Source organism: Erinaceus europaeus, chromosome 7 (genome assembly GCF_950295315.1).
Source record: "Erinaceus europaeus chromosome 7, mEriEur2.1, whole genome shotgun sequence".
In the NCBI taxonomy this organism is placed as follows: Eukaryota; Metazoa; Chordata; class Mammalia; order Eulipotyphla; family Erinaceidae; genus Erinaceus; species Erinaceus europaeus.
In genome coordinates this window covers 95,385,488-95,410,329 of record NC_080168.1, presented here as the reverse complement: position 1 = coordinate 95,410,329, position 24,842 = coordinate 95,385,488, and the positions used below count along the sequence as shown (strand labels likewise).

The 24,842-nt window shown below is 42.5% G+C and overlaps 1 protein-coding gene across 1 annotated transcript in view; it reads right to left on the bottom strand.

Moving 5' to 3' along the window:
* The window catches only part of CPM (carboxypeptidase M), a 79,413-nt gene extending 69,332 nt beyond the window's left edge, over window positions 1–10,081 (bottom strand). The window contains exons 1-2 of the mRNA XM_060194971.1: window positions 9,919–10,081; window positions 9,667–9,835 (exon numbers count right to left, since the gene is read on the bottom strand). Of these exons, the coding sequence (XP_060050954.1) occupies window positions 9,667–9,835; window positions 9,919–10,014 (265 nt within the window). The 5' untranslated portion in view covers window positions 10,015–10,081. The remainder of the gene's footprint in view (window positions 1–9,666; window positions 9,836–9,918) is intronic.
* Window positions 10,082–24,842: the final 14,761 nt, after the last annotated feature.

Sequence of the window (24,842 nt, the reverse complement as noted above, 5' to 3'; positions counted from 1 at the left end):
TTATTGCTGGGGCTCCGTGCTGGCACTACCAGTCCACTGCTCCTGGCAGCCAGCCCACCCCTTTTTTTCTTTTTCTTTCTTTTTTATTCTACAGGACAGAGAGAAACTGAGAAGGGAGGAGTAGATAGAGACGCACCTGTAGACCTGCCTCACTGCTGCAGGTGGTGATGGAGGGCTTGAACCTAGATGCTTGAGAAGGTCCTTCCACACCTATGTGCGCTTATCCAGGTGCGCCATGGCCGGCACCCCTCTCTTCCAATCTATCTCCCCTCCCTCTCAGTTTCTCTCTGTTGAATAATAATAATAAGCGAGTTGGGCTGTAGCTCAGCGGGTTAAGCGCAGGTGGCGCAAAGCACAAGGACTGGGGTAAGGATCCCAGTTGGAGTCCCGGCTCTCCACCTGCAGGGGAGTCGCTTCACAAGCAGTCTATCTTTCTCTACCCCTCCCTGTCTTCCCCTCCTCTCTCCAGTTCTCTCTGTCCTATCCAACAACAAGGACATCAATAATAATAGTAACTACAACAGTAAAACAAGAAGGGCAACAAAAGGGAATAAATAAATAAATAAATAAATTTTAAAAAGCAGTGATAAAGTAGTGCTGGTAATTCACCAATTATTTCAGAAAAGGACTTCATATCTCAGGTTAAAGGAAAGGCTGCCAAACCAATAAAACTTTAAATCACAAACACATCATGCATTACCGTTAAAATCCTTGGATTTTAGTCATTTTCTTGATACTTAGTCCTCATTATGCCAATATCGGCTTCACAGAAAACAATTTACGGAAGATCTCAAGCAAACTGCTTTTATAGATCACACGTGAGAAACAGGCTGAGACTATGGATCGACCTGCCAACACCCATGTCCAGCAGAGAAGCAATTATGGAAGCTAAAACTTCTACCCTTTCTACTCCAAAAATAATCTTGGCCTATACTCTCAAAGGGGGAGTAATCTTAGGGGAAGATGACTAGAAGGTTCAGAACTCCAATTCAGAGAGAGAAGAGGGGAAAAAGGAATGACAGTTGGAAGTAGTTAATAGTTGTAGGTGTGACTTAGAAAGGAAGAGAAGGCAGGACCATAGAAAAAACAAAGGGGGGGGGCATCGGGCAGTGGCGCAGTGGGTTAAGCGCACGTGGCGCAAAGCACAAGGACCACCGTAAGGATCCCGGTTCGAGCCCCTGGCTCCCCACCTGCAGGGGAGTCGCTTCACGGGCGGTGAAGCAGGTCTGCAGGTGTCTTTCTCTCCCCCTCTCTGTCTTCCCCTCCTCTCTCCATTTCTCTCTGTCCTATCCAACAACGAACAACATCAACAATGGTATTAATAATAATCACAACGAGGCTACAACAACAAGGGCAACAAAAGGTGGAAAAAAATGGCCTCCAGGAGAGGTGGATTCCTGGTACAGGCACCGAGCCCAGCAATAACCCTGGAGGAAAAAAAAAAAAAGGGCAAATATGTACACATATAGACAAGAGTTTTAGAAATAACCGCCAACCCCTATCTGCAACCCTGGGAGAAAGAACTATTGCAGCTTCCTTGGAGGGAATGGGATTACAAAACTCTGGTGATGGAACAGTGTGGAAATATACCCCTATTATCTTATAACTTTGTAAATCATTAAGTCACACACACATACACAAAATGGTATGTGTGATCACAGAACATGCCTCTCTGAGGTAGGCATCTAAGCCCATTCTAAGGAGAATTTTGAGCATTGATAAGAAGCCTACTGACAGAATTCAACAAACACGTTGAATGAATATGAACAAGCGGTTATCAAAAGGTGAGTGTGGCAGAGAACTCTGGGGGTGGCTGTGGTGTGAAATTATTCCCTGTAATCTTACAATCTTATAAAACACTATTAATCACAAATTTAAAAAATGACTTGAAAAGAAAAAGAGTTCTTGGGGAAAAAGCATGAGAAACAAATTTCCTTTATTTTTAGGGTGGAAAGTAGACAGCATAATGGTTATGCAAACAGACTCTCATGCCTGAGGCTCCAAAGTCCCAGGTTCAATCCTCCACACCACCATAAACCAGAGCTGAACAGTGCTCTGGTTAAAAAATAATAAATAAATAAAATTTCCTTTATATTTAAACATAATGTGAAATTGATACTATAAAAATCTATTTTTCTTTATTAAGTCACTTTACTGGGGGAAATGATTCACAAGACTGTTGTCATATAGTAACCTAACATTAATGTTATTACCATTATTACAAAAAAGCATTAAGACCTACCCTCTCAGTAAATTTTAAAAGATTTATGGCACATTACAGGACAAAGGTTTGAGTCCCCAGTCTCCACTTGCAGGGGGGAAGCTTCACGAGAAGTGAAGCAGGGCTGTGGGTGTTTCTCTCCCTCTCTATCTTCCTCAACCCTGTCAATTTCTGGCTATCTCTATGCAATGAATAAAGATAATTAAAAAAAAAAACTTACATAGCAGAAAATCTGTGTATTTTAACAAATACTACAGTAATCTCTTTAAAACAGGATTTATTTTTATAAGAAAGAGAAATAGTAGTTCTGGAGGTGGCACAGTGGACAAAGCAATGAATTCTCAACAATGAGGTCCTGAGTTCAGTCCCCGGCAGCACATGTATCTAGCCACTGAAATGTGACTAGACCGAACTGAAATTGCTAAAAATGACTTTAAATCCAAAAAATATAGTATTCCATTAATAATATTTTTAACTGACTACATGATGAAATGCACAGATTAAATGAACATTTAAAATGAATTTTCCTTTTTTATTTAAACCATTCAGATCAGGGGCCAGAAGGTGGCATACCTGGTTAAGGGCACACATTACAATACATAAGGACCCAGGTTCAAGTCCCTGGTCCCCCACCTGCAGGGAGAAAGCTTCATGAGTGGTGAATCAGGGCTGCAAATGTGTGTTTCTTTAACTATCTTCCCCTCCCCTCTCAATTCTCTCTGTCTCTATCCAATAATAAAATAAATAAAAATATTTAAACATATATATATATATAAAACATTTAGATCACTTTTTTTCTTAATTGCCATCAGGGTCATTGCTAGGGCTTGATGACTACATGATGAATCCATTGCTCCCAGCAGCCATTTATTTCTGTCTGTCTGTCTCTCTCTCTCTCTCTCTCATTTTCTTTCTTTTTTTGCCTCCAGGGTTATTGCTGGGGCTCAGTGCCTGTACCACGAATCCACTGCTCCTGGAGGGTAGTTTTTTCCCCCTTGTTGCCCTTGTTGTTTTATTGTTGTTGTGGTTATTATTATTGTTGTTATTGATGTCACTGATGTGGATAGAGAGAAATCGAGAGAGAAAGGGAAGACAGAGGGAGAGAGAAAGATAGACACCTGCAGACCTGCTTCACCGCTCGTGAATCGATCCCCTACAGGTGGGGAGCTGGGGACTCTAACCAGGATCCTTAATCGGGTCCTTCCATGTAAGCTTAACCTTTTGCGCTACTGCCTGAGCCCCTTCTCTCTCACTTTCTTTTTGATAGAGATAGAAATTGAGAGAGAGACAGACCTGCAGCACTACTTTATCTCACTGTCATGAAGCTTCCCTCCTGCCTGTGGGGTCCAAATAGCTAACATTTTGAAGAAATGTTGATTTATAGGATTGTTGTGACAGGGCTTTTAAATTTTTGTTAGTGTGGTTATGGCTAGTAGACTATCTCCTTAATGTAAGACTTGCATTATATTTTGTTGGGCTATGTTAATCTAGAGAGAAATTTATTAGTAATAATTACTTCCAAGTGTAAAAGGAATTCAATTTCCTTTAGCAAACTTAAAAGATACAGCAAAGTACCAAGAAGAAAATTCTAGTCTCACCACCTAAAGGAAACATTTGGTAGACTGGAGTCTCCTAGTCAACCCCACACTCAGCCAAGTATCTTGTTTGTTCTAAAACTTAATGCCTGCTTTATGTCTTATCTGTGGGTGTACTATTGTTTATTTAACTTAACCCCACTGATAAATGTTTGGTATATTTATAATTTTTTGTTGCTTAAGTAATGCCACAGTGAACATCCTCATAGCTAAGATAGCAGAAGTTGTCAAAGCACAGGCTTTGACTAAAATTCAAATCCTAAATTCAAATTAGATTCTCTATGCTGTAGCTGTTCAGCCTAAGGTTTGTTAGAGCAATGTCTGGCACATAGTAAGCACTACATAAATAAATGATGCTATTTAGGATATGTTAACTCTATCAGAAATACATTTCCAAAAAATAAATTACTAAGTTTTTTTTTAAATATTTGATTTGCCTGAAGTGTATACTAGTCATAAATACTGACCTTTGTGTCTTAAAAGATTACTGTGGTGGAGGGGGAAGAAGCATTGACTATCTTTCTCTCTCCCTCTCTATCTCCTCTCCCTTCTCAATTTCTATCTGTCCTATGAAATGAAAGGAAGGAAGGAAGGAAGGAAGGAAGGAAGGAAGGAAGGAAAGGAAAGGAAAGGAAAGGAAAGGAAAGGAAAGGAAAGGAAAGGAAAGGAAAGGGAAGGGAAGGGAAGGGAAAGGAAAGGGAAGGGAAGGAGGGAGGGAGGAAGGAAGGAAGGGAGGGAGGAAGGAAGGAAGGGCTGCTGGGAGCCATGTGGCACTGGGTCCCAGTGATAACTCTAGTGGCAAAAAAAAAAAAAGAAAGAAAGGTTGATTGCTGCTGATGGATGGGCTGGGAAGATAGCACATAGGATTTGCATACTGATGGCCCCTCAGGTTCAATCCCCAGCACCAACATAATCCAGAGTTTAGCAGTTCATACAGTTTTCTCCCTCTATTTCTCTTTTTTCTTTCTTTTTTAAAGAATTTATTTATTCATTCATGAGAAAGACAGGTGGAGAGAGAGAAAGAACCAGACATCACTCTGATACATTAGCCAAGTGCCTAGTAGCTACTGTATTGAACAATACAGCTCTAAATCCTTGGCAGAAACTTAACTTTCTGATCAAATATGCCCAAACCTTGATTCTGAAACCCTCCAACTACAGCCTCAGTATCAATGCAATCATTTATATCAACAACAAGCTACTTCTTTACAAAGGAAAGAAATGTGGGTGGGAGAGATAGCATAATAGGGTGGTGGTGCACCTGGTTAGCGCACATGTTACAATGTGCAATGACCCAGGTTCAAGTCCCAAGTCCACACCTGCAGGGGGAAAACTTCACAAGTGGTGAAGCAGTGCTGTAGGTGTCTCTCTGTCTCTCTCCCTCTCTATCTTCCCCTTCCCTCTAGATTTCCAGCTGTCTCTATCCAATAAATAAAGGCAATAAAAGTAAATAAATAAAAAAGTTCTAAAAAAAGAGAGACAGCATAATGCAGCCTTGGGTTCAAATCTAACTAACATAAACCAGAGCTGAACAATGCTCTGATGTAAAAAGGAAGGCAGGAAGGAAGGAAGGAAGGGAGGGAGGGAAGGAGCAAGGAAGGAAGGAAAGAAGGAAGGAACTCAAAGAAGGGACTGGGCAGTGGTGTACCTAGCTGAGTACACAGGTCACTATGTGCAAGGACCCAGGTTCAAGCACCTGCAAGGGGGAAACTTCAGGAGTGGTGAAGTAGGGCTGCAGGTGTCTCTCCTTCTCTCTTCCTATCTCCCCTTCCCCTCTCAATTTCTGTCTCTATCCAATAAATAAATAGCATCTAAAGAAAAGAAATGTACTTGGGGGAGATGTAGACTGAATATGACCCCTCACTCTAGTACCTGTGTGGCTTTCGGCATGTTAACTTCTCAGGGGCTCTGTAAGAAGATAAAAGTTTACCCTGACTGATCTAATAATGTATTAAAACACCTAATAAATGAAAAGCACTTGGTAAGAGATTTTTATTACCCACTCACTTTCCATTGTAATATTCCTTGTTTACAGAAAGTAAAGGTTGACAAAGAGACAAGACAGGAATGAATCAACAAACACTATTCTTTTCTTGCTTTTTCTCAAGTCAGTTGTCAGTAAAGAAAATCTTAGGCAAAAGAAAAGAAACAGCTCAAAAGTGCTGACAATTGAACTTGAGGTAGTGGAGTTTTTCTCCAAGGCTCAACTAAAATATGGTCTACTATGGCAGAATCCAGGTGAAGGATTTATGTGTGATCAACTTTGGTGTGGGTTTCAGTGACTTCAAAACTAAACACTGAAAAATGAGAATTGTAATAAGAAAGCAATTACTCAGAATAATATACTTACTATAAGCATTTGACCACTAGTGGTGGATTTCATTTGATTTTTACACAACTCTTCTAACCTTTACTATCTACAAGAGTGCATATAAGATAAAAAATAAAGAAGAAAGAAAAAGAAGCCTGCTCACTTCCACTGCTGCTGTGGCTTGATATAGTGTAGTAGATAAGAGTAGCTGCTTGACATTAAGAGTGTCTTCTATCTTCTTTCACAAGCACTCTGTGCTTGAAAACACAAAAACCTTCTAAATCATTAGTACTTGCAATTAACAACATCCTCATCATTTTGTGGTTTAAATGATGACAGAATAATAACTCAAACTGGTTGTGTTCTCTATTTCCTTTATTAATATAATTAGTATCCTCAGATCTATTTAAAGTGCTCTTTTCTAGCCCTAGGGAAAACAGTTTTAAAAGGCTAAATATGTATGCTGATTTCTTACACATCCAACCTCCATAATTTTAGATTATAGAGTAAGTTTGGCACTGACTCTTTGGCAATGCTGCTTGCTGCTTAAAAATAAAGGCACCGGGAGTCGGGCTGTAGCACAGCGGGTTAAGTGCAGGTGGCGCAAAGCACAAGGACCGGCATAAGGATCCCGGTTCGAACCCGGCTCCCCACCTGCAGAGGAGTCGCTTCACAGGCAGTGAAGCAGGTCTGCAGGTGTCTATCTTTCTCTCCTCCTCTCTGTCTTCCCCTCCTCTCTCCATTTCTCTCTGTCCTATCCAACAACGACAACAACAATAATAACTACAACAATAAAACAACAAGGGCAACAAAAGGGAATAAATAAATAAAATAAATATTAAAAAATAAATAAATAAAAAATAAAGGCACCATTACACACCTAGGCCCACATGTAAGCATTATACATAAGGAAATTCATGTAATACTTAATATAAAAACCATTGGGAAATGATTAGGAATATGGCTGATTAAAGATTTCCAGTTGGTTTACAAGTTCAGAATAAAAATCCAGGTTGAGTTTGAACACACATTATAAAGAGTTGCAATCCAAATTGCATAAATTTGACAAAACTTTTGATTTAAGTATTACATTTTCTTTTTAAAAATATTTTACTTACTTTTTTAATGAGAGATACAGAGAGAGACACCCCAGAGCACTGCTCAGCTCTAGTTTATGGTGTTCCTGGGGATTGAACCTGGGAGCTCAGAGCATCAGGCATGAAAGTCTTTTGAATAACCAGTATGCTGTCTCCCTAGGTCAGCATTCCATTTTAAAAGGAAAGATTGGGAGTCCGCGGTAGCGCAGCGGGTTAAGTGCACGTGGCACAAAGCGAACCGACCAGAGTAAGGATCCCGGTTCCAGCCCCCGGCTTCCCACCTGCAGGGGTGTCACTTCACAAGCAGTGAATCAGGTCTGCAGGTGTCTATCTTTCTCTCCCCCTCTCTGTCTTTCCCTTCTCTCTTCATTTCTCTCTGTCTTATCTAACAACGACATCAATAACAGCAACAATAATAACCACAACAACAATAAAAAGACAACAAGGGCAACAAAAGAGAAAATAAATAAAATTTAAAAAATGTAAATAAATAAAAATAAATAAATTTTAAAAAATTAAAAAATTTAAATAAATAAAATTTTAAAAAATTGGTGCACCTGGTTGAGCACAAGTGATGTATTGCACAAAGACCCAGGTTCGAGGCCCCAGCCCCCACCCACAGAAGGAAAGCTTCAAGAGTGGTAACACAGGTCTGCAGATGTCTCTGTCTTTCTCCCTCTCTATCACCCCCACCCCTCTCAGTTTCTGACTGTCTCTATCCAATAAATAGAGATGATTAAAAATAATAGCAACAACAACAACAACAATAATAATAATATCTGGTGGCCCAGGATATTAACAACTGATACTGTGCCTGACTTGAAAGCCCTGAATTCAGTCCCCTGTCGTATCCTTTACATTGGTTTGTTCTAGCCCTCCCCCACCAATTGCATCAGTCCTGTTAATTTCGCTGGCCCGCTTGGCCCGGCCGGACGAAACCCGCCAGAGTTCCAGAGTGCCAGAGTTTCAGAGGGTTCCCCAGTAAGAGAGTTCCAGAGTTCCTGAGTTCGAGAGTAAGGGAGAGGGTTCCTGAGTTCGAGAGAAAAAGAGAGAGTGCTTACACCACCGCAAAGAGAGAGCAGAGTTCTGTTTGGTGATTAGTTTGTCTTAGTTTATGAATCGTTGTTCCTGAATAAAGAAATACAGCTGCCCTGCCCAGCCATTGTCTCCGCGTCTCTGTTACCCGCAGTGAAGCTAGACCCGCCCGGCAAGAGCCTACGAAATTTTAACAACAGTCCCCAGCATCACATATGCTAGAGTAATACTTTCCTTTCTCTAATTAATAAGTACATTTTAAAAAAGTCTACTTATCTAATTAAGTTAATTTGTTTTGTCTTATAAATGCCTTGAAGTTGAACAATCTGAATGCCAATCCTGGTTATTAAAAAAAGAAAAAGTCACCATCTGGTGGTTCAGGTGGTGGTGCAGAGGATAAAGGTTTAGACTCTCAAGCATGAGGTCCCTGAATTCAATTTCTGGCAGTATATACACCAAAATGATGCTCTGGTTCTTTCTTTCTCTCCTCCTATCTCTCTCTTTAAAAAATAAAAAAGAAAAATTCGCCACCTGAAGGAGTTTCAATACTTTCTGACTCAAACTCCCCACTTTTAAAAATGATTACCTAATACAATATACAGCTGCATGTATATAGTTAATATACAGGTCCTAAATTAAAGCAATCAAATAATAAACATGAAAATGCTAGGAGTAATACCAATCACGGCTAAGATATTATCCAGTGATATCCTTATTCAAATGGACATTTAAAAACAGCCTGTAATCAGTATCGGAGGCACATTTTTGCACAACTTTCAAGTCATAGGAATCTCACCAAAGAATTACATTTTGAGGGCGGGGGGTAGACAGCATAATGTTTAGGGGAAAAGACTCTCATGCTTGAGGGTCCAAAGTCCCTGGTTCAATCTCCCAGTACCACCATAAACCAGAGCTGAGCAGCGCTCTGGTAAAAGACAAAAGAAAACTACACTTTGTTTAAAAGAAACAAAAGAAACGTGAAAAAACGATACGATCAATTTGAACCACATTTAAAGAAGCCACAAAAAGGGAAACCTGAGCTAGACAAACTTATTTCCTTGGCAGAAGTTCATATAGAAAAGGTACTAAAGTGCACATCCCAGGCAACCTGGGTCTGCCTCCAGGACACAGGCATACAGCTCCAGTGACGCACAGAGAGCGCAAAGACACTGAAGGGCAGCCAGCAGAGACGTGGAGTAAAACCCAGGCGTTCCTACAACTCTGCTGACGAAATAAGACACACTGTACAAAAGCAGAAAGCAGCCACCAAGCAAAGCACCGGCGTCCCTCCCCCCACCCCAGAGTAGCTTGGAGACATCGGACAGCAAGGTACATGTGATGGAAGTAGGCGGGAGTGAGAGGTTTGGGAAATGCGGATTTGGAAAGTAAAGGAGACCTCGATCTTACCTTTCACAGATTCCCCAATACTGTGTAAGTGAGTGACGGAACTGTAGTTGTGGGCAACACTCTTCAAATACGCTTCCATCGCGTCCTGGTGGTGGTATCTGAAATCCAGCGCGGCTGCCAGAGGCAGCAGCAGCAGCAGCCCTATGCAGAGACGTGCGAAGTCCATGTTCTAGATAAATAAAGACAATAATAAAGTTGAGGAGAGAGGAGGAAGGGATCCAGATCATCTCTCTCAGGGCTCCTGACACTCACGTTTCCCCAGTTTCCCAAGAAGGTACAAGTTGGAAGCAACACCTTCGGGAATGAATGCAACCGGAGTACCCGCAGCCCAGGCGGGGTGCCCTCCATCCCACAGCCGCCCGCCCCGTCTAGCTCCGGGCTCCGGCCCTGCCGCAGCTGCTCCCGCCCCGCGCACCCCTGTCTTCACCCTGGCTCGGCGCGCACCTCCGCTAGCCCAGCCGCCTGCCCGCGGGGAGTTATACCCCGGCCAGGGGGCGGGCACAAGCGGGCCCCGCCCACGGAGCCTGACTGACGTCCCGCCGGTCCATTCAGGCGCCACGCTAGATCCTCCCAGCCACTGTCGCGCGCGTTGTCCAAGTCACCTTTGCACCTGGCGAGCCCGCATCTGTAGAGCCGGCAACTCCCAGGCTACGGCGGCTTGTGGGGTCCAGGATGCTCCACCTAAGGACCCCTTCCGACAGTGGGTGCTTCAGTCGCAGAGAGTTTGGAGATAGTAAGAGCTCTACAGGGCGAGCGCGGGACTTGGGGCTGAAGCCCTGGAAGCAACCAAATTCCCCAGACCTTCTCTGTGGTAGCCTAGGAAAGAAAGGACATGTGCGCAAATTTTACATGTCAAGTGTGGCGTAGGAAAACTTACGTCTAGTTTATATGGAGTATGGGATTTGAGTAAATTAGAGCAGAACGTAAGACTGGAAAGCATATGGAAGAGCGCTGGGAAAACAGCATAATGGTTTATGCAAGAAGAATTTCATGACACAGGCTCCAGGGTCCTAGATTCAGTCCCCAGCATTACCACAAACCAGAGTTGATCAGTGCTCTGGTAGGAAGGAAGGAAGGAAGGAAGGAAGGAAAAGAACATGGAAGAAAGTAAAGCTACTCTTGTAAATCCAACTGTCCCTCTTTAGGCAAGTATCAGTGTGTGGTTCCTTCCCCACCCTATCACCTCCACCCCAACTTTTTTGTCTGGCTGCGGGTTTCACTGTCTTGGGCTGACAGAGAGAGAGAGAGAGAGAGAGAGAGAGAGAGAGAGAGAGAGAGGAGCCAAGTTTTCTTCTAGTGTGGTGAGGCCAGGCTTGGTTATGGGTCACATGCATGGCAAACCTCCTAGATGAATTATTTATTTATTTGCCTCCAGGGTTATTGCTGGGGCTTGGTGCCTGCACCAGGAATCCACTGCTCTTGGAGACTATTTCCCCCCTTTTATTGCCTTTGTTGTTTTTCATCATTGTTGTGGTTGTTATCATTGCCGTTATTGATGTCATCGTTGTTGGATAGGACAGAGAGAAATGGAGAGAGGAGGGGAAGACAGAGAGGGGGAGAGACAGACAGACACCTGCAGACCTGCTTCACCGCCTGTGAAGCGACTCTCCTGCAGGTGGGGAGCCGGGGGCTCAAACCAGGATTCTTACGCTGGTCCCTGCGCTTCGTGCCATGTGCACTTAACCCGCTGCGCTACCGCCGGACTCCCTAGGTGAATTATTTTGCTGACCCTTGTCCGCTCTTCTTGAAATGCTTCTTTCTGGAAGGATCGGGTGGTTTGTATTTGCACTTGGACTTCACCGAAACCTGAGAAGAGGCAATGCAGAAAAAAACATTTTGTACATCTGTCATGGTAGTTGGAGACGACTGCTAAAGATTGAGTGAATAAATAAAGTTTGAAAAACCTCTGATTTGGCACATGGTTCTTCTTTAACAGATTAAAGGCAGTGGGTTAGAGTTTCGCTCCAGACTAACTGGACAGAAAGAAACTTCTTCCATCCCGGTCTAGGAAAGTTTGTGTCTCTCTCCTCTTCCTCTCAGAGCGAGACTAGAAAGATAGTATGGAGTTCTAAGCAACAGGCTCTCAGGTCTGAGGCACCAAAGTTCCCAGTCTTGGAGAGCCAAGACTACATATAATAAGCCAGAGTTGAACAGTGCTCAGTTGCTGGGAGGGAAAATTGGAGAGAGAAATAAATACACTAATGATTGTTCCCTTCTTTGTCACAGACACAGTTTCTGTTGTAATCTTAAATGCTTAGGACCCTGTGCCCTGTGATTCCCATACTATAGCATCACATGATAGGATCCTAATATTTGCGCTGACTCTCAGCAGTTGTATCAAGTCTGCCTTAGTTTCCTGGTTCGTAGTGTGGAGACAACAGACCCTGCCCAAATAATGTTGATAGGTACATTGTAAAGACTGCAGTATGTTTATGTTGATTAGAGAATGACCAAAATAGATTAATGGAACAGAACAGAGAGCTCAGAAGTAGACATCTATAAGTATAATTAGCTGGGGAGCCAGGTGGTGGTGCAGCAGGTTAAATGCACATGGCGGAAAGCACACCACATCAAGATCCCAGTTCGAGCCCCCCAGCCCCCACCTGCAGGGGAGTCGCTTCACAGGCAGTGAAGCAGATCTGTAGGTGTCTATCTTTCTTTCCCCCTCTCTGTCTTCCCTTCCTCTCTCCATTTCTCTCTGTCCTATCCAACAACAATGACAGCAACAACAACAATAATAATAACAGTGACAACGATAAACAAGGACAACAAAAGGGAAAATAAAAAAATAAAAATATATTTAATTAACTGATACTTGATGAAGTAGTATAAGTAATACATTGGAGCAAAGATACTCTCTTCAACAAATGATACTGAAAAAAACTGGACATACATAAAAATGAATGAAGAGATAGACTTTTTTGAGTCATCCTACTAAAAAATTAACAAATGGGTCCTAAACCAAATATAAAACATGAAACTGTAAAATTCCTAGAAGACACCATATGGGAGGGGCTGGGAGATAGTATAATGATTATGCAAAAGGACTTTTTTATCTGAAGTCCCAGGTTCAGTCCTCAGCATCACCATAAGTCAGAGCTGAGCAGTACACCAGTAAAAACAAACAAAAACCAATGATCCGGGGAGTGGTACAATGGATATGGTGTTGGACTCTCAAGCTTGAGGTCCTGAGTTCAATATCCCCAGCAACACATGTACCAGAGTGATATATAGTTCTCTTTCTCTCCTATTTCTCTCATAAATAAGTAAATAAATATGAAAAGAGAGAAAGAAAAAAATAATACTATAAGAGAAAGTCAGGGACCAGGCAGTGGTACACCTGATTAAATGGACATACTGCAGTGTGCAAGGACCTCGGTACAATCCCCTGGTCCCCACCTGTAGGGGGTAAACTTCATAAGTGGTGAAGTAGAGCTGCAGGTATCTCTCTGTCTCTCTCCCTCTCTATCTCCCTCACCCCTCTCAATTTCTCTGTCTGTATCCAATAATAAAACATTAAATTATATATATATATATATATATATATATATATATATAGAGAGAGAGAGAGAGAGAGAGAAAATCCAGGTGATGTTGGGTATAGTTATGCATTATGAGATACTTCACCCCTTGGAATATACCTAAAATATATTTCCTTGCTTCTTTCTACATGAACACCTCAAAACTCATCTTCTATATTCTTACCTTTTGTCTCCTGATTATTAAACAATTTGTTCTGCTTTGTATTATTATTATTAATAATATTATTATTATTTTGCCTCCAGGGTTGTCGCTGGGGCTCAGTGCCTGCACCATGAATCCACTGATCCTGGAGTCCATTTTTTCCCCCACCTGTGTTGTCCTTGTTGTTGTTATTATTATTGTTTTTTTCACTAGAGCTACCAATCTCTGGCCTCCGACTTCTGGTGGGACTGGGGTTTGAACATGAGCCTCTGTTGCCTCAGGAAAGGCAGTGGCAGCATAATGTGGTATGATGACATTGGTTGTGTTGACTTAGATAAGGTCCAGAGTTCCATATCCTATCCCCTCCACTGAAAGCTTTCCTATTCTTCATCCTTCTAGGAGTATGGACCCAGGATCATTAGGGGGTGCAGAAGGTGGAAGGTCTGGCTTTTGTAATTGCTTCTCCGCTGAACATAGGCATGGGCAGGCCTATATTCCCAGTTTGTTTTTATCTTTCCCTAGTGGGGCAGGGCTCTGGAGAGATAGGGTTCCAGGATACACTGGTAAGGCCCTCTGCCCAGAGAAAACTATGATTTTTATTTTATTAGTCCCTTTGAAAGGACTAATAAAGTACGCTCTCTGAATAATGTTCAATGTTTATGAAAAACCAAGGGGGTCGGGCAGTAGTGCAGCAGGTTAAGCGCAAGTGGCGCAAAGTGCAAGGACTGACATAAGGATCCTGGTTGGAGCCCCCGGGTCCCCACCTGCAGGGGCTTCGCTTCACAGGTGGTGAAGCAGGTCTGCAGGTGTCTTTCTCTACCCCTCTCTATTTTCCCGTCCTCTCTTGATTTCTCTCTGTCCTATCCAATAACGAATGACATCATCAACAACAATAATAACCACGACAAGACTACAACAACAGGGGCAACAAAGGGGGGGGGATGGTCTCCAGGAGCAGTGGATTCATGGTGCAGGCACTTCTTCTAGCGTTTGCCCTTCTTCCGTAGCCAGTCAACAGCGTCAGGTTGAGCCTGATGTAAAGTTTCGAGACCTCCTTTGAATCTGGAGAGGTGGCAGTCGTTGACTATGTGGGTCATAGACAGACAGGTGCAGGCACTGAGCCCCAGCAATAATCCTGGAGGCAAAAGAAGAAGAAGAAGAAGAAGAGGAGGAGGAGGAGGAGGGGGAGGGGGGAGGGGGAGGAGGGGGAGGGGGAGGGGGAGGAGGAGGAGGAGAAGGAGAAGAAGAAGAAGAAGAAGCCAGGACTCTCTCTCTCTCTGTTTTTCTTTCAATGTTATAACAAAATGATATTAAATGAAGAGTTAGGCATGCACATTTTATCAGTAGTATCACTTTCAACTTTTTTTTTTTTTTGCCTCCAGAGTTATTGCTGGGGTTCAGTGCCTGCACCATGAATCCACTGTTCCGGGAGGCCATTTCCCCCCCTTTGTTGCCCCAGTTGTTGTAGCCTTGTTGTGGTCATCACTGTTATTGTTGATGTCGTTCGCTGTAAGACAGGACAGAGAGAAATGGAGAGGAGGGGAAGTCAGAGGGGGGAGAGAAAGACAGACACCTGCAGACCCGCTTCACCACCTGTGAAGCATCTTTATGCAGGTCCTTGGGCTTCGCGCCACGTGCGCTTAACCCGCTGCGCTACCGCCCAACCCCCCACTTTCAACTTTTTAACCTTCAATAACTTAATCTTTCCTGATGTGTTAGATGGGAACACTAATTCTTTCCTTCTAGGATTGTTGTGAGGTGGCAGTTGAAAATTATGTAACAATGCCTAGCTTGCTTTATTATATATATATGCAAAGAAAGAGAGAGAGGCTGCAGCACCAAAGTTTCCTTCAATATGGTGATGAACAGATTCAACCTGGGTTGTACACATAGCAAAACGGTACACTATAAAAATGAGCCACTGGGCAGGGCAGATAGCATAATGGTTATGCGAAGAGATTCTCATGCCTGAGGCTTTGAAGTCTCAGGTTCAGTCCCCCACATTACCATAGCCAGAGATGAGCAGTGCTCTGGGGGGTGGGGGGGAGGGAGAAAGCAAGCTATTTTTCTACCCCCACAGTATCTAGTCTTCAAAAATGTGGAAAGTGGATTATCTAGGAAATCATGTAAAAACAGAGCCACCACTGTGCATTATCTGTCTCCTTGAAGTACACCAAAGATCTTTGCATAGGGCCAAAAACAATTGTGTGTGTGTTTTGTTGTCACTGAGGCTTTAGCACTCCACTCCAGACAACTTTTTCAGATAGATAGATAGATAGAGAGAGAGAGAGTGAGAAAGGGAAAGATACCAGGATACTAGGAGCTTCTTCCAATTCAGTAGGGGCCAGGATTAAAAAAAAATGGTTTTAAGAAAGCTAAAAGCAAACAGTTGTTTAAGAACTGATAATTGTGGTCCGGGAGATGGCGCAGTGGATAAAACACTGGACTCTCAAGCAGGAGGTCCTGAGTTCAATCCCTGGTAGCACATGTACCTGAGTGATGTCTGATTCTTTCCCTCTCTCCTCCTATCTTTCTTAATAATAATAATAATAATAATAATAACTGACAGGGAGTCGGGTGGTAGCATAGCAGATTAAGCGCACGTGGCAAGCGCAAGGACCAGTTTAAGGATCCTGGTTTGAGCCCCCAGCTCCCCACCTGTAGGGAAGTCGCTTCACAGGCAGTGAAGCCGGTCTGCAGGTGTCTCTCTTTCTATTCCCCTCTCTGTCTTCCCCTCCTCTCTCCATTTCTCTCTGTCTTATCCAACAACGACAACAACAACAACAACTACAACAAGGGCAACAAAAGGGAATAAATAAATAAGTAAATACGTTCTTTAAAAAAGAAAACTGATAACTGTGGGCTTTGAGTGAGAGGATAGAATCAGTTTCATTCCTTTTCACCCTGGAGTCAGTAGCCAGTTAAGTCAATGTGGACTCTCAATGTGGATTCACTGCCCAGTGCACAGAAATCTTAACAATGTTACTCCAACTTTTTCACGGAGGGAAAATGATATTATTGTTGCTATTTGAACATGTAATGGAAGCTGTTTAAATCAGCCTCCCTTTTGTGCCAGAGAAAAGGTAAGTAGAGCTGAGGGTTGGAAGACCAGGCAATGGATTCTGGAATAAGCAGGATGGAGCCTGTGACCATCAGGTGGTCTCACTTCCTGCATCATGGTTTCCTGTATCCTGGTGGACTTTCCATGAATTTCTTCCCAAGACAAAATTTCACTAGGTTTTAACTATACTTTATTAATTTGAATGGGCAGAAGGAGCAGGAAGGAATAGGGGTGGTATGAATCCTTAAACATAGTCTTTTTGTTTTTCAAATTCAGTTTTAGCATTTTAACAGTTCCTTGCAAAACAGTTATCAGAACAGTGCACTGAGTTATTATTATTTTCTCTTTCTCTTTTATCAGAGCACTGATCAGCTCTGGCATATGGTGGTATGGAGGGTTGAACGTGGGACTTCGAAGACTCAGGCAGGAGAGTCTCCTTTAATTTGTGGATTATTTTTTTCTTACTAGAATTTTGCTCAGCTCTAGTTTATAGTGGTGCCAGGGATTGAATTTGGGACCTCCACTGCCTCAGCCTAGCAAATCTGTTGTGCATGGCCCAGGAGGTAGCACAGTGGCTAGAGACTTAAAATGATGTGGTCCTGAGTTTGATCCCTAGCATTTCATGTGGCAGAATGGTTTAATACTTTATCTTTGGGCTGGGGATATACCATAATGGTTATGAAAAAAGACTTTCATGCTGGAGGTACCAAAGGTCCAAGGTTCAATCCCTATTACTATCATAAATCAGAGCTCAGCAGTGCTCTGGTAAAAAGAATAAATGAAAATACCCACTACTTCCCTTCCTAGGTTGCTCTTAGTGTTAATAAAGAAACACATCTTAAAAAAGAAAGAAAGAAAGTCTGTTGCATTATAAATGATAAGAGAATTTCTCTCTCTCTCTCTTTCTCTTTTTTTTTCTTCTTGCCATCAGGGTTATCTCTGGGATTCAGTGATCATACTATGAATCCATGGCTCCCAGTGGCCATTGCATGCCCATTCCCCCCCCTTTTGTTTTCTATTTTATTGGATAGGGTAGAGAGAAAATGAAAGGGAAGGGGGGGAGAGTACAATGTGCACTTAACCGGTATACTCCACTGCCCTGCCACCTCCCCCCCCACCTCCTTTTTTTTTTCTTTTAACCCAATTTGTCAACTTCAGGTCACCTCCTCCATCTCAGGCAGCCCTGCTTTGCTGAGGCTATAATTTCACCATTAAGTCGATGCTCATGTTCAGCGGGGAAGCAATGACAGAAGCCAGACCTTCAACCTTCAGCACCCCATAATGACTCTGGGTCCATACTCCCAGCAGGATAAAGAATAGGAAAGCTATCAAGGGAGGGGATGGGATATGGAGTTCTGGTGGTGGGAATTGTGTGGAATTGTACCCCTCTTATCCTATGGTCTTACTGGTGTTTCCAGCTTATAAATAAAAAGCATGAAAAAAAGAATGATAAAAAAGAATAGTTTAAACCTGTTGATACTAATTGATTCTTTAAACACCTCATTTTCTCCTTTTTAAAAAACAAAAAACTAAAACTAAAACAAAACAAACAAAAACTCTAAACTTGTTCTTTATTAGGGCAAAGAAAAATTTAGATTTTTCCACCTGAATCTATGTATTTCAAATTCAAGTTCTTTGATTTCAAATAAATATGATTTACTTTTTTAGTTGCCTCCCAAATTTTTAGGTTAACAAGAACATACAGCAAGTTTGGGGTGGAGAATGAGAGCTTTTTGGAATGCAGTGGAACACAACCTTAGAATCAAACAAACAAACACAAAAATAAACAAAATCTATTTTTAAAAAAATTTATTTATTTATTCCCTTTTGTTGCCCTTGTTGTTTTATTGTTGTTGTCATTGTTGGATAGGACAGAGAGAAATGGAGAGAGGAGGGGAAGACAGAGAGGAGGAGAGAAAGATAGACACTTGCAGACCTGCTTCACCACCTGTGAAGCAACTCCCCTGCAGGTGGGGAGCCGGGGTTCGAACCCGGATCCTTATGCCGGTCCTTGTGCTTTGCGCCACGTACGCTTAACCCGCTGCGCTACAGCCCAACTCCCAACAAAATCTAATTTTTAATGACTGAAATAAAACATCTAAAATTGCTGCTTCTGAAAAAAAAAAAAACAGTGAATCTTGTACCTCTCCTTAAATTTGATCTTAGCTTCTCCAACAGGCCTTGTGATTAAGAGTAGGGTTTTGGAAAACATCTTTGTTGACAAAATCTTTATCCAAGACAATATCCACAGAGTATGTTGTGCTCATGAGGTGAGTGTAACTATAAACTTTCACAAAAGACTTGATTTTTAACCTCCAGTGATTTTCTTCTTCCCCATGACATCTGTCACTTTGCATGGATAGCGGTCAATTCCAGCCACCAGAGCATGGATGGCCAGATGGACGGTCTGAGGTGCTGTTATGGGAAAAAAACAACAACTGTGTTTCCATTCTCCAGTATTAAAGCTCAAATATAGCCAAAGAATGAGACTGAGGCTGCATAGAGGACAAGGAGTTATGTTTATTTCTTGTTAACGGGTTACACGTCCATTCCTACCAGGCCTGAACAACTCTACTGCAGCATCCTGCTTTTTATCTTTTTCAAGCTGGGCACAGCACAAACTGATTGGTTACAGAGTCCACCAAGGTGCTGATAATATCAAAAGGTGAGAGAAGATTGGCTACAATTAGAGTCCACCAAGGATTCCATTGGGGAATACTGGAATGCGGAAGTGAGAGTCCACTTGCAGTGATTTTCTCTTCTTTTTTTTTTTTGCCTGTGGATTTTTCATTTCAGTGCTATCATTAATCAATGTTTGATAGCAACTGCCCAGCGTATAGCAGTAGGCAGAACCTCAAAATTAGAAGAGCTATGTTAGTAAATGTCCCAGACTATGTTAAAAAAATTGAAAACTTATTTATTAGTGAGAAAAAGATAGATAGGGAGACCACGCAGTGGCACACCTGGTTAAACCCACACATTACAGTGTGCAAGGATGCAGCTTCCAAGCTGCCAGAACCCCTCGCTTATCTGGTTGCATCAGCAGAACAAAAGGACCTTCTCTCGGCAATACATCTGGTGGTGACCATGTCGAGAGCAGTGCTGTCGGGTTGGCTGTGAGAACTTTCTTATTTTTTAATTTTTTTATATGTTTTTAAATATTTATTTTCTCTTTTGTTGCCCTTGTTTGTTTTTTATTGTTGTTATTCATGTCGTTGTTGTTGGATAGGACAGAGAGAAATGGAGAGAGGAGGGGAAGACAGAGAGGGGGAGAGAAAGATAGACACCTGCAGACCTGCTTCACCACCTGTGAAGCGACTCCCCTACAGGTGGGGAGCCAGGGGCTGGAACCGAGATCCTTACCGCTGTCCTTGCGCTTTGCACCATGTGAGCTTAACTCGCTGCGCTTAACTCGCTGCGCTTAACTCGCTGCGCTTAACTCGCTGCGCTTAACTCGCTGCGCTTAACTCGCTGCGCTTAACTCGCTGCGCTTAACTCGCTGCGCTTAACTCGCTGCGCTTAACTCGCTGCGCTACCGCCAGACTCCCCTGTGTGACCTTTCTATGGCATCTAAATAAGTAAAAATTGTTGTTTTACCCAAACACGCTCTCTGAGTGAGTCCTTTACTCAATTCCTAAGCTCACGACACCTTTCAATTTCTCTCTGTCTCTATCCAATAATAAATAAAAATATCTAATAATAAAATAATAATAAAAGAGATAGGCAAGAAAGAGACCGAGAGAAAGAGAGGAATATGAAAGTACTACTCTGGCCTATGCTGTGTCAAAGATTGAATTCAGGTCCACATGCTTGAAAGTCCAACACTTTATCTACTAAACCATATCCCAGGTCTGCTATCTTAGCATGTCTTAGAGTAATGCAATGGTTATAGTCAGGACCATATATGAAATATTAGAAGTCTTTAGAATAAATGAATAGGGAGTCGGGCGGTAGCGCAGCATGTTAAGCGCACGTGGCGCAAAACGCAAGGACCGGCTTAAGGATCCTGGCTCGAGCCCCCGGCTCCCCACCTGCAGGGGAGTCGCTTCACAGGCGGTGAAGCAGGTCTGCAGGTGTCTGTCTGTCTCTCCCCCTCTCTGTCTTCCCCTCCTCTCTCCATTTCTCTCTGTCCTATCCAACAATGACGACAGCAATAACAACAATAATAACTACAACAATAAAACAACAAGGGCAACAAAAAGGAATAAATAAATATTTTTAAAAAAGAATAAATGAATAATCATTAGAACCTCTAAATATCATTCCCAGAAATATCCAATGGACATCTGGGGACAATAGACTTATATTCAATCAGTTGCATTGTAATTTGCAAGTAAATGGTACTTTTTATGTGATACGGGACCTCAGTGTTCACCGTTAAGTATGAAGAGCAAACTATTTAACAAAATAGAAGGGTTAAATGGAAGTTTAATGAAATGTTATGCTTTATTTATTTACTCTACCAGAGCACTGCTCAGCTCCAGCTTATGATGATGCTGGGTGTTGAATCTGGGAGCTTTGGTGCTTCAGGCACTAAAGTCTTTTTGCATAACCTTTATGCTCTCTCCCCAGCCCAGAAATACTATGCTTTAAAAATTGTGATATAGAGGGGGTCGGGCGGTGGCGCAGTGGGTTAAGCGCATGTGGCGCAAAGCGCAGGGACCGGCTTAAGGATCCCGGTTCGAGCCCCCGGCTCCCCACCTGCAGGGAAGTCGCTTCACAGGCGGTGAAACAGGTCTGCAGGTGTCTATCTTTCTCTCCCCTTCTCTGTCTTCCCCTCCTCTCTCCATTTCTCTCTGTCCTATCCAACAACGAATTGCGTCAACAAGGGCAATAATAATAACCACAATGAAGCTACAACAAGGGCAACAAAAGGGGGAAAAAATGGCCTCCAGGAGCGGTGGATTCATGGTGCAGGCACCGAGCCCAGCAATAACCCTGGAGGAGGAAAAAAAAAAAAGAAAGAAAAGAAAAGAAAAATTGTGATATAGGGAGTCGGGTGGTAGCAGCAGGTTAAGCGGAAGGACCGGTGTAAGGATCCCTGTTTGAGCCCCCAGCTCCCCACCTGCAGGGGAGTCGCTTTACAGGCGGTGAAGCTGGTCTGCAGGTGTCTATCTTTCTCTCCCCCTCTCTGTCTTCCCCTCCTTTCTCCATTTCTCTGTCCTAGCCAACAACGAGAGCAATAACAACAATGGGAAAAAAGATGGCCTCCAGGAGCAGTGGGTCTGTAGTGCAGGCACCCAGCCCCAGCAAGCATGAGGTCTTGAGTTCAATTCCCGGAAGCACATGTACCAGAGTGATGCCTGGTTCTTTCTCTCTCTCTCCTCCTGTCTTTCTCATGAATGAATAAATAAAATCTTTTTAAAAATTGTGATATTGAGCCATAGCAGTTAAATTTGGATAATTTTCTGCTTGTGTGTACTTTCTAGGTTCACTAAAGCACTGGGAACCCTCCTAGTCACTAGATCTTCTTAATGCTTTGTTTTACAGATAGATTAGTTTCTGTTGCCTCAGGACATATGCTCTGGGAAGCCACTGCCTTGAGACTAACAGATAAAGTCATCCTCAAGGAAAAGGGTCAGAGGTCCAGAGGTTGAGCTGCAGTACTGCGAAGGGTCAGATACACCGTATTGTACTCCTGTGCTGTCACAAATAGTGCAGCATTGTGAGCAACTATGTGGCAACCTAATCAGTAGAAAATGAATGGTCAGTCAATTTGGTCTTTACCCCAATTGGAGGAATTAGAACAAGCATCCCATCAAATATCTGGTTGTTAGAACTAAAACTATAAAATGCAGAGAAAAATACATTGATGAAACATTTCAGGACTTTAACATTAAAGTTACATTTGGAGACTCTATCCCATTGGGCAAGGGAAACAAAACTAAAAATTAACAAATAGGACTGTGTCAAATTGAAAAGCTTTTACACATCAAAAGAAAATTACATAAGGATAAACAGGAAACTCACTCAGCAAATGGGAAAATATATTTGCACACACTTCAGACAAGCAGTTAATATCAAACATCTATTGTTAGAATATGAGTATAATTAGCATATGGATGAGGTCAGTCTGATGACCATACAAGGGACATACACAAACCTACAAGGAATTGTGGGTGTGTCAACAGTTTTTTTTTTTAATTTCTTTATTGGGGAATTAATGCTTTACATTCAACAGTAAATACAATAGTTTATACATGCATAACATTTCTCAGTAACAGTTTTTTAAAATTGTTTTAATTATCTTTATTTATTGGATAGAGACAATCAGAAATTGAGAGGGAAGGGAATGATAGAGAGGATGAGAGATGAAAGATAAAGAAATACCTGCAACACTGCCTCACCACTTGCAAATTTTCCCCCCTGCAGATTGGGACCAGGTGCTCAAACCCAGGTCCTTGCACATTATAAGATGTGTGCTTAACCTGGTGTGCCATCACCTAGTCCCGGTGTGTCAGAAGTTATTTAAGTGAGATACTGTTCCTGTGTGCTCTTGGTTCCTGAAATCTTTTCCTTCTCCCAGGGACCTGCCATGCCACTTTCTTTGGGACCTGAACACATGTAGCTGAACACTGGTAACTAGCTTGAGAGACTCATGGATCTTTGGCCATCATGACTAGCTGGTGTTTGCCCCATTGTCCATTTTGCTACACCTAAATAACCCTCAATGCAATAGAACCTCTTGTTTGTTTAAACCCTAACCAAAGCCATGTGAAAGTCTTTTATTTTTTTAATTACTATAATCTGTATGAACTCATATAGCTCAACAAAAAGAAAAAGAACAGCCCAATAAAAAGTGGGCAGAAGATATGAATAGACAGTTCTCTAAAGAAGAGATACACAGGGCTCACAGACATATGCAGAAATGCTCTAATTCACTCATCATTAGACAAATGTAAATTAAAATCTCATTGCAATTCCACCTGTGCGAATGAGCTCCATCAATAAACAAGAGAAGATTAGGGCACCAAAGTAAAAACCCTGTGGTGAGGGGGAGGGTGGACATGCAGCTTCCTGGGCTGGTGGGTGGGTGGGATGGGACACAGTCTTTTGGTGGTGGGAATGGTGTTTATGTATACTCCTATTGAAGTGTAGTCATATAAGTCACTATTTAATTAAGATGAGAGGGGGAAATTGATTGTATGTCTTGAACTTTTTAAAACACAGACTGAGTCTTTTTAATATATAGGCTGAGTCTTTGATATGTGGACTCTCTCAAAAGCCTAGACCAGGTAGATCAGATGCAACTGGTGACACAGCTATATACAAGATGCTGGGTATTATACAGCAAACCCTAACAAAGGGACTTTTCAAAGTTAACCCAATTACCAAATAATGTGATGATAAAAATAACTATCCATTGTCTTCTTGAATCCTAAGACAGCAGGAACCTCACATTTCCACTATAGAGCCTATATTTCCCCCAGTCCTGGAACCTTAGGGTAGAGCCCACTTTCCCGCATGCTTCTCCCAATTCATATCAAATAATATTGCATTATCAATGCACCTCATCATGCTTCAGCTCAGACTGTGTCCAGAAACTTCAGGTGTGGAATGACAACCCTTCAGCTTCATTACTTGGGTGAGACCTTTCCTTTCATAGTATTCTCTAATTCTATCCCAGGTGGCTCACTTCCTAACAAAGTCCCAAAACCTAGATACAGACCAGGTTCCGTGAGATAGAACATATGTTCACACGTATCCATAAACTAGGGAAAAATATATACCTGAAAGCAGAAGTACACTAGAGTTTGCAGTGAGTACCTGTTGGTATGCTTCTAGTTCTGCTTCTGGGATCCCTTCTGTTACATTGCTTGACGTTGTGGTCTATTTACATGGTCATTCAGTTACATTGGTTTGGTCTCACTCCCCCTGCCTCCGGGAGATTTTGGTTTAGTCCTTGCCTTTCTGCGCTTCTTGCTTCTCCCCGTCCCCTATCCTACATACTTCCTTGGTTCCTGACGCAGCCGCAGGAGGAGAAGGATGCAGGACAAAATGGGGTTGTGATTAGATTAGATTAGTTTTTTGAACCGTTTGCTCATGAATAAAGAAATACTGATTCTCCTCTCAGCCATGTGTCCCTGGTCGTCTGTCTCCCGCTGCAAAGCTAGCCCGGCATACTGGCACTCTGAAGTTTGACTGACAAGTACCCCCCAACACCTCATCTCCACTATTCCAACCTTTGGGTCCATGACTGTTCAACAATTTGTTTGACTTTGTATGTTAACTCTCTTTTCAACCACCAGGTTCCAGATGCCATCATGATGCTGACCAGGCTTCCCTGGAGAGCCCCACCCTACTAGGGAAAGAGAGAGGCAGACTGGGAGTATGGATCGACCTGTCCATGCCCATGTTCAGCAGGGTAGCAATTACGGAAGCCAGACCTTCCACCTTCTGCAACCCACAAAAATCCTGGATCCATGCTCCC